This window comes from Urocampus carinirostris, chromosome 9 (assembly GCF_059441175.1).
Source record: "Urocampus carinirostris isolate Australia breed hairy pipefish chromosome 9, RoL_Ucar_1.0, whole genome shotgun sequence".
Taxonomy (NCBI): Eukaryota; Metazoa; Chordata; class Actinopteri; order Syngnathiformes; family Syngnathidae; genus Urocampus; species Urocampus carinirostris.
The window spans coordinates 17,647,474-17,657,119 of NC_142357.1; the positions used below are offsets into that span (position 1 = coordinate 17,647,474).

Below are 9,646 nucleotides of genomic sequence, written 5' to 3' on the forward strand. Positions count from 1 at the left end.
GGTATCAATCCCGTCTGTTCCGTCCTGTCCGGTATCTGGTATCGATCCCATCTGTCCTGTCCGATTTCGATCTTGTCTGCCTCTGGCTTGCTGTTTTCCAGCGCCTGAGTTTTCTGTTTCACTTCTTCCGCCCAGCAATCGCAGAATCACTGGCGTTTGTGTGAAAACGTTACGCGTCTGGGTCCACCGTCTGTTCGGGTTCTGAGATACATTTTAATAGTCCTGCACAATGCAAATGGGTTATGTTAATTACACGTAGTAATTGGCGGGGTTTTTATATTACACAACAACTTGTTAATCCTGTCATGGTCGCCTTGGCGACCGGTCTGCCCCGCCCCCTGGGCACCAGCTGAAGCAGTTCAACTAATTGAGTGTCTGCTATTTAAGGCTGGATTGTGGGTTTTGCGGGTGCTGGCTCATTATACCTATTCTGTTCTGTCATGCCTTGTCCTGTTTAGTTGAGTTGGAAGAAACCTGTGTTTGCACGTTTTTGTTAAAGCCTGTTTGTTCTGTCTTGTACCTAAGTTTTGGACAACTTTTATTTTGGTAAATAAAAGTTTTTGATCGTCACGCAATTGAGTTCTCCCGTTCTGGTCCGGTCACCCCTTCCATCCCGTGACAAATCCTGATTTTTGCAGATCTAACCTTTTTTGTGGTAAAGACTTCAAAGTGATATAACATCTACAGGTTTACATCAAATGGTCTGGTTGTTGGTTGGTTGAATCCACAAGGGGCGTAGGGGCACCATTTCCTGTGGTGTGTTCAGCAAGTACAGCCTGGTGGCGCCCATCCCTCTCCAGGCCAACAATTTTTTTCCACCGGGGACCTTTAACTTGTTAGGCGAATGTGCTTACCACTGCACTACAGAAACCCCTTTAAAAGAAGAAATTCACGGTCAACTTGATTTTTATACTTTAATTATCCAAAAAGTAGATGGCTATTTTGTTTGTGACAATTACATGTCTGTAAACCCATTTAATTTTATATGATTTTTTGCTTACATATTTTGATATGATCAGGTTCAGAAATGACAATAAATTTCCTTTAACGAACGGTTTTTGCCTACCTTAAACCGACTGTGTGTATTATTTGACCACTAGATGTCGCTGTGTTGTGTAGTGCAACCTAAAATGTTACAACGCACAAAGAAGAAACAACACTACAGAGACTCAAAGTGACCAAACTGCACCATTTTGCTTCTCAATATTTTTGCCCAGGCTTTTTGAAGGTTTTTGGTTTTTGGGGATGCCCTTAGCAGCAAAGTGGTGGACAATGATGTCAGCTCCGTTTATGTGAGGCTAACGTTTTGTCAAATAAATGCAAATTTCTCAACTTTATACATGGGAGGACCTTAATAACACACACCATCTCTTTAAATGGAAATTATCTTATTTCACTAATCATCATTTTCTTTGGCCATTGTGTACAAAATCTTGTAAATCCTGCAAAATTTTGCATGCACATTGGTTTGTTTCTGTGATTACTTCTGTCACTGAATTTGGACATTGTGGTAAAAGTGGAAGAGAAAGACAATTAGTGGGTCTACATTTTGCAAAGGTGTCTTAAAAATTGGAGTATCGGGTACATAGGCAAAATCAAGTCAACATTTAGTTATCGTATGGGCACTTCTATATTATTCTACTAATAAGGTGATACATAATGACCCAGCCCCACGCTTGAAACAGAAACTATACAATTTTTAGTAATCTATCCATCAATCCATCCATTATCTGCTCCGCTCATCCTCAGTAGGGTCGCGGGGGTGCCGGAGCCCATCCCAGCCATCTTTGGGCCGTGGGCAGGGAACACCCTGAACTGGTTGCCAGCCAGTCGCAGGGCACACAGAGATGGACAACTCACTCGCTCATCCACACCTAGGGACAATTTGGACCGGCCAATTAACCTGACATGCGTGTTTTTGGAATGTGGAAGGAAACCGAAGAGCCTGGAGGAAACCCACGCAAGCACGGGGAGAACATGCAAACTCCACACAGGACGGTTTGAGCTCATGACCTCAGAACTGTGCCGCGGACGGACTAACCACTCAGCCGCCGTGCTGCCCTTTCGTAATCTACTTAAGCATTCATTTTATTTGACATTGTGTATTATTACCGTGTCTTAAAAAATAATTAAATGATAATAACTTAGTCCATTTGAAAAGAAAATGATGTGAACAATAAGCAAAACAAACATATAAAGTGCTTCTTTTTTCAATACACAAAGGTCAAATAATTTATTTTACATAAGACTCACCTAGAGGGAGCTGAGATTATTGTCTGACATTTTGCTCGGGTACCACCCATAAACAAAAAACCTTGTGAAATGCTGGGCAAAAGAAATGAAAATAAAAATGGTGCGTTTTGGTCACTGAGTCTCCATAGTTTGTATTCTTTGTTGTGCTTTGGAGCACTTGTTTTCAGTTGCCAGCAAAATACAGTGACATTTAGTGGTCAAATATTACACAGTGTCCCTTTGAGAAACATATTTGAGAACTCTCCCACAAAATATGTTCCAAACTTACAATGATTTTCAAATCAAGATTTCAGCTTTATTGTCAAATATGCTTAATGCGCAACATACAGCAGAGATGACATTACTTACTCTTCCCCAGATACAAACATGCATTAAACAAGACATAATACAGATAATAAATAGTTATTTCTTTATAACCAAGAGAGCATGAATAAATCCACAATATTACACACACACACACACGCACAAAGAGAACCAGAAGCTGTATGACCCCAAAACGTACAAAGCAATAAAACTAAAACGGCATGATTGTTTCCGTGCTGAAGGACTTCGTCAAAACTGATAACAGGAAAAAAGTGCACCCACAAATACAAACAAAACTCGCAGGTAGATAACTCATGATTTATCAGCGCAATTGAATGACACTTGTGTTACTTGGGGCTCAATGAGCCAACTCCGGTACGCACTTCTGCTTCAATTGCACCTAAATACCCAGTTATTTGAGATGAGCCTCGGGTCTGCAGCAGGGTACTTATCATGCAAATATTTATGCTTCAAAATAAATATAAAGTGCACTGTCAATAGTACCCACCTCGAATCCATATGCTTCCATCGTTCGCAGCCGCTCGTGTCAATTCAGCCAACAGGTGACGCTTATGCATTTCGCCCTCCACTTGACAGGAAGCAGTATCGCGCGCATTGCACTCTCATGAAGTAAACGAAGAAGAAAACCTCTTCCTGGTTGCTCGAGGAGCCCTTCGGTGAGATAAATTCCATATTTTATATATATTTTTTTATCCGTTTGACGTTGTTAAAATATGCTTTTTGTCGTTTTCATACGCCAGATGATTATAATTGTGAATTGTAGTTGCTCCAAGGAGACCTAGCTCACGTTTTGCTTGCGTCTGCTTCCAAGCTAACGTTTTTGTTTACAAATGGTGTAATGGATGTTTTCCGACAGTTTTTCGTGTTTCACACAACTATGAAACATAGACCATTCTCATTTTTAGTTGAACTACCATTTGCACGGGTAAAAAAGTAGTCGGTCGTTTACATGCATGGTGGACCACCTTTGACAGTGATTGCACAAATCAAACGTTTCTGATAATTGGTCATGAGTCTCTTCAAGCCGCTGTGAAATAATTTTGGCCCACTCTGCTTTGCAAAATTGTTTAAAATCTGCCCTATTGGAGGGTTTTCTCGTATGAGCTGCCTTTTTACGGACACACCAATGTGTCTCAATTGGATTTAAATCCGGACCTTTGACTTGGCCTCTGTAGAACCTTAATTTTGTTTTTCTGATCCATTCTGAGGTGTACTTGATGGTGTGTTCCGGAACGTTCTCCTTCAGGATCTTCATTATTCTATCAACCACCGCAAGTTGTCCTGAAAGAGGAAAGCGGCCTGGATCATCACAATGATATACTGTTGCCATCATGTTCTATTGTCGAATGCTATGCCATTTCTATGCTGGATTTATCTCGCTCCACACATTCCAAAAAGTTTAAATTGTGACTTATAAGTCCACTGAATGTTTCTCTAAAAGTCTTCAGGATAATTAAGATGCTTTTTGGCAAAATTTTCAGACAACTCTTGGTGTTCTTTTGTGACAGCCATGGTTTTTGCCTCGGAACTCACCCATGGATGCCATATTTAGCCAGTGTCTTTCTTATAATGGAATCATGAACACTGACCCTAACTGAGGCAAGTGAGGCCTGTAGTTCCTTTGATCTTTTTCAATGTTTTTTGTTAACCTTCTGGGTGAGCCGCTGTCGCACCATGTAAGTAATCTTTGTTTGTCGACCACTCCTGGAAAGGTTTGCCATTTTTCCCAGTTGTTTCCATTTGTGGATAATGGCTCTCTCGCTGGAAATGGCTTTGTGACCTTTTCCGGACTGATGGATTTCAACTACAGTAGGTTTCTTGCACTTAAATTCAAACCAACATGTAAACATTTGCATGTAATCAATTTTGTCACCCAGCCATATGTACTCATGAAAAAAAGGCATTTATGGCTTGCAAGCCATAGCTTTTTGACCCTTGGTCTAGCAGATTCAATTCAAGTGACAACACTAGCTGTGGCAATCAATTGTCAAATTGAACTCAGTTTTCCAAAACTGTGGTTAGTTACATTTACATTGTGATTTAAAAAGGAGGGGAGGGCAATTACTTTTTCAAATAATGCCAAGCTTTGATTTTCTTTTTTTGTGCCTTGATAAATGGGATCAACATTTCAAAACTTCATTTTGCATCTCCTTGGGTTGTCTCTGTGTGATGTTAAAATTGGTTTGATTATCTGAAACCCGGATCAATGCGCAAAAATCACAGAATTCAGGAGGGAGGCAAAACTTTTACACAGCACTGTATCTGCTCTTGTCTTACTTTAAGCAAAGCTGTTCAGGGCAGAAGACATCAGGTAGGAGAAATATGGGAGACAGGGGTGCGGTGGGGTGGGGAGTAACTGTATGCACATCTTGTATTTTGTTTCTATATTTCGTGTTACATCAAAATGGTGAACATAAGAAAAAGACTTTCAAGTACAGTCCTAACGCCAACTCAAACACCCAGGAACATGAAAAAGAAGTGTTTATTCAAGCACGCCTAATTAAAGCACATTGTTGCACGCACAACATAAGGGCCTTGACAGAAACATTTGGATTTATTTTACATAACATGAGCCTGACTTAAAAAGAGCTGACATAAATGTTCGCCATCTTTCTGCTATCCAGAAACATCAAAAAAGGCTAGATAAACAACGAGAAAAATTTGTGCTATTTGGTCACTTTGAGTCTCCGTAGTTTGTATTCATCCTTTTGCTTTTTAGCACTCCTTTTCAATTGCAACACATGATACAGCAACATCTCGTAGTCGAATAATACACACCGCCTCTTTTAACCTAGAACAATTGTGTGTTTTGATCTGTGATATATTTGTGAAGGCAATGTCATGTTAACTGATTTTTGTTCATGCAGAAGCAATGGATCAGAAGATTCCGTATGACGATTACCAGCTTCCAGTAGTCTTCCTCCCTTCTTATGAGAACCCTCCAGCCTGGATTCCCCCTCAAGAGGCATGAAACCAGATTTTGTTTTAGCAAGACCATCTACAAGACTCAAATAGAGGATACGCTTTCTTTCTTATATAATTGTAATCTCATTGTCATACAACCAAATTCTGTGGTTGCCCCAGTGAAGTTTTTTTTTTAAAAAATACATTAATTTGTTTTTATCATTAATAGATTGTGAACAATACTTCTGTCCTTCCCTTCAAAATTGGACAACGCATGGACAATGCTTTAAAAACAAAAAAAGACATGTTGTGACATGCAAACATTTTAGTATATGCATATAACTATAAAATTATATGATATCTTGGCCCTAATTATTTGAGGGTGTCTTAACATTTCTCTGATCAGTTACCTTTTCTGTTATTAGGAAATTATAAACAATTGCGATTGAGATGTTCTAATGATGTGAAGGGAAATCATCAACTATGGCTGTTTGAAATATTCAGGAAGTGAAATTAAGCTTCATATTTACCTGTTATTAATGTTCTGTTGTTTTAGCGGGTCCGCCACCCTGACTACAACAATGAACTGACCCAGTTCCTCCCTCGCACCGTGGTCTTGAAGAAACCACCCGGAGCGCAATTAGGCTTTAATATCCGCGGTGGCAAAGCCTCACAGCTGGGAATCTTCATATCAAAGGTGCATTTCGCTTAACTTGTGTGTGTATTTGTGTGTGTGTGTATATTATTTTTTCACACTCTTCCATAGTTGGCAATATTCTGGTGTGAGTTGCTGTATGCATGAAGCTGCAGATATTTCTAAAAAAAAAAAAAAAAAACAATTCCTGTTTAGAGGCCCACTTTAATCAATGAAATGTACTGTTTTTCTCTGTGCATTGTTGTTAGGTGGTTCCAGACTCTGATGCCCACAGAGCAGGACTCCAGGAAGGAGACCAAGTTCTTTCTGTTAATGAGGTGGACTTCCAGGACATAGAACATTCTAGAGTAAATCCCGTTTCTTTTCCCCGGTGTTTGAAATGTTTTCGTTTTGTTTAGCATTCTGCACAGATTTGTTTCAAGTATATATCATTTATAAGTGATGAAAACGTACACCAACCTTTGATTAAAAAGTGTATTGACCTGTTTATTGTTTAAAATCAGAACATCATCTTACCTAATTGACTATCTGAGAAAAGACAATTGCCCCTGCCTAATATATACCACCAGAATAGATACAGTGCCCCCTTCCTGATCAACATTTCAAACTACATTTTGTATTTCCTTGGATTGTCTCTGTGTGATATTAAAATTGGTTTGGTGATCTGAAACTTTTGTAAGTAATAAATATGAAAAAAAAACACATAAATCAGGAAGGTTACACATACTTTTCCATGGCACTGTATTGAGTAGGGGCAAGATATTTGGCCCGAAGTTGGCCCAAAACACCCCTCTTTTTCCTCCCTAGTCCTCATAAAGAAACACATTAATGTGGGTTTGTTTCGAGCTCTGTCCTTAGTATCAAGTCAATTAGTCGGACTTAGGCTTTAATTCCCGTGGGTCTGGGTCGGATTTTTCAGGTCCAATCTTACCTCTAATATTGAGTCATTTGTATTTTACTAATTGCTGTCCATTTTAAGGAATTAACAAATTTTGTGTCTGTTTGTGTAATCGTACATATCTCCAGGCTGTGGATATTCTTAAAACTGCTCGAGAAATCCTGATGAGGGTCCGCTTCTTCCCTTACAGTACGTATTCCACATGCCTTACACAAAGCTAATTAGAAAAAACTAAATATTAAGTTTTAATTGTGTTTTTTCAATGCATTTATAAATATGTGTATTGGATATGTAATGAATCTAGTTATGTGTCTGTTAGCAAATATGAGCTAAATTAAGCTTGCAGCTCTGCTTGAATTTGCTTTACTTTTACCATAACAATTGATGTTATTTAATGAAGTTCGGGTTAGTCATTTTGCATACACTGGTACTGCTCATATAGTTAAAGTAGTGTACATAAAGTCTATTGGTTTCATTAATTTGTATCACATTAGATTAGTTCAGCACACACATAGTGAAATATTTTAAGTCTTTGAGTTTGAGTTCTGTTGACTACAGCAAAGATTAACATATTTCTATATATCATTGAAATTTCAGTTTTAGAAAAAGGTTATTAATATGTATTATTTATTCCATTTACCGTATTTTCAAGACGATGGGGTGCACCGTGTGAAAACACTGTCACACAACACTGTCTCCATAACTGGTTCGATTTCTGTATTTATCACGTACGTTAGGGCTTTACAACATCACAGATAAGCATACAAGTGTGTGTATTTAAAGACACACCAGAAAGAAATTTGAATTTTGTTGTTTTTTTTTTTATTAAGGTATTGATTACAAATTAAAACACAAGAATCAAACTAATTAATAAATAAAAGAAGAGCTTGTGCAAAACAGTTTGGTACTCAAATTTCCATCCATATCATAACCGTCAAAATCCTCATCCTCTTTTTCTGACCAGAACAGCTTTGCTAAATCTCCATTTAAAGGTTCATTTTTTCATTTTCAGTCACTTTCCAAAACCCCTAATAACAGTCCCGGCAGATGCGTTGGCCCAAGTGTCGATAATCCAATATTTTCATTATAGTTTCTGCGCCATCGAAGTCCTGCTCTGGGTGAAAAAAATTACCCGTTTCAGCTAACAAAAGCACCAACACAAAAACAACTTTCAAATTGCACAATACGCTACGGCGTTAGCATCTACGAGTGGTACTTCTGCAACCAGTGGATGCACAGCGTAATGTGTCCTTTCCTGCTTGTGGAAAACACAAGAGATACAGGCATTTAGTTGAAAATGTATACGATCTCATGAAAACATCCAAAAATGTTTTAAGTCTTGACTCGGCTAAAGCTTGAACCTGTGACCACCTTGTCTCGGGGTTGGGCTCCTAACCTTAAGGCCAACAAGCTGGTGTGACTATTCATTTATATAAGACACAGGGCGAACTGCACGATATGGCATGCCGCACAATTTGAAGAAAATCTGATACTTATGTGCACCTTAAGGTCGTGAAGATACGGTATATGACCGACATTGGTATGCATTTTATGATTCTAAGTCCTGTCTTAATTGTCAAAATGTTTACACAATTACCTTATTTGTCAGTGTTGTAAATTCATAATACCTAAATGTGTTATTCGATTCAGATTACCAGAGGCAGAAGGAGAGGACCGTCCACTAGGAGGAATCACGAAGTCAAAAAGAGATGAAGCATGATACCCTGACGTTCTTACCCCCTTTACATTTGAGCATGCATACACAATCACTTTTTGAGACTCATCTTGCTCAGTCTTTGTAACTTATTATGAATCTTACTTTAGATTGTTCATTAACAGGGAAACAAAGATAGATTGATATATGTATAGATACTAAAAAAGCAGGAACTTTCTGTGAAAGTTAACTAAGTTAATTGCAAGCACGTTGCTATTCTACATGCATTTCATCTTGCTGCAGTGCTACCTTTTATTCCTGGTTTTATTTTTTTTTTCTTGAAAATATATGAATATAATACATTTTCATATCCGTTTTTCTTGTGGATCAAATACTTATTTTCTGCCACTCTACATACATATAGACATACTGTATAACTATTTTTCTACATTATTTTTCAGTATGGAAAAATAATTGTTGCAGCCTAATTCAGTTACGCTGTTATAAATGCATGGGACGAGTGACTCAAAACTGAACTAAGGATGCTGCTACTTCCAGTTTTGTGAGTATATTCAATGATCTTATGAGAGAGGAAAAATGGTGTAGTAGTTCATGCACTACTGGTGTTTTTGTCATTGAACTATTTTTCTGATGCACTTACAATTTAGGCCAGTCTCCATGTACTACATTGTTTAGATTCTCGCCTATTTATCCTTACATTGACTCCCCCTCTCTTTTAAGTCTTTATTTTGTGCTAATCCTAGAGTTCCATGTTTATTCTCGTAAACTATGTTCACTGCGTTGTTATCAATGACAAAAAAGACTGTTCTATTTCTACATCCTTCAAAGAAGTTCTCAACACTGTGAGCTTGTGCTATGTTCGCTATCAGTCCCATAGCGCATATTTATTTGTATGCAAATACTTGACAACAAAAAATGATTCTCTATTTCAACAGTG

The 9,646-nt window shown here is 38.2% G+C and overlaps 1 protein-coding gene across 5 annotated transcripts; it reads left to right on the forward strand.

Annotated features, from left to right (window-relative positions):
• Positions 1-3,083: 3,083 nt before the first annotated feature.
• On the forward strand, positions 3,084-9,641 carry pdzd11 (PDZ domain containing 11). 5 transcript variants are annotated; one of them, XM_088344722.1, is made up of 8 exons: positions 3,193-3,233; positions 3,786-4,176; positions 4,290-4,386; positions 5,445-5,542; positions 6,038-6,178; positions 6,385-6,483; positions 7,163-7,223; positions 8,685-9,641. In XM_088344722.1, exons 3-8 carry the CDS (start codon positions 4,371-4,373, stop codon positions 8,717-8,719), a joined length of 450 nt encoding a protein of 149 aa, XP_088200848.1. In that variant the 5' UTR covers positions 3,193-3,233; positions 3,786-4,176; positions 4,290-4,370; the 3' UTR covers positions 8,720-9,641. The 5 variants fall into 5 exon arrangements, with proteins under 5 accessions (XP_088200849.1, XP_088200850.1, XP_088200848.1 ...); XM_088344720.1 differs by having other exon boundaries at positions 3,786-4,386; XM_088344721.1 differs by having other exon boundaries at positions 3,786-4,386; positions 6,385-6,453.
• Positions 9,642-9,646: the final 5 nt, after the last annotated feature.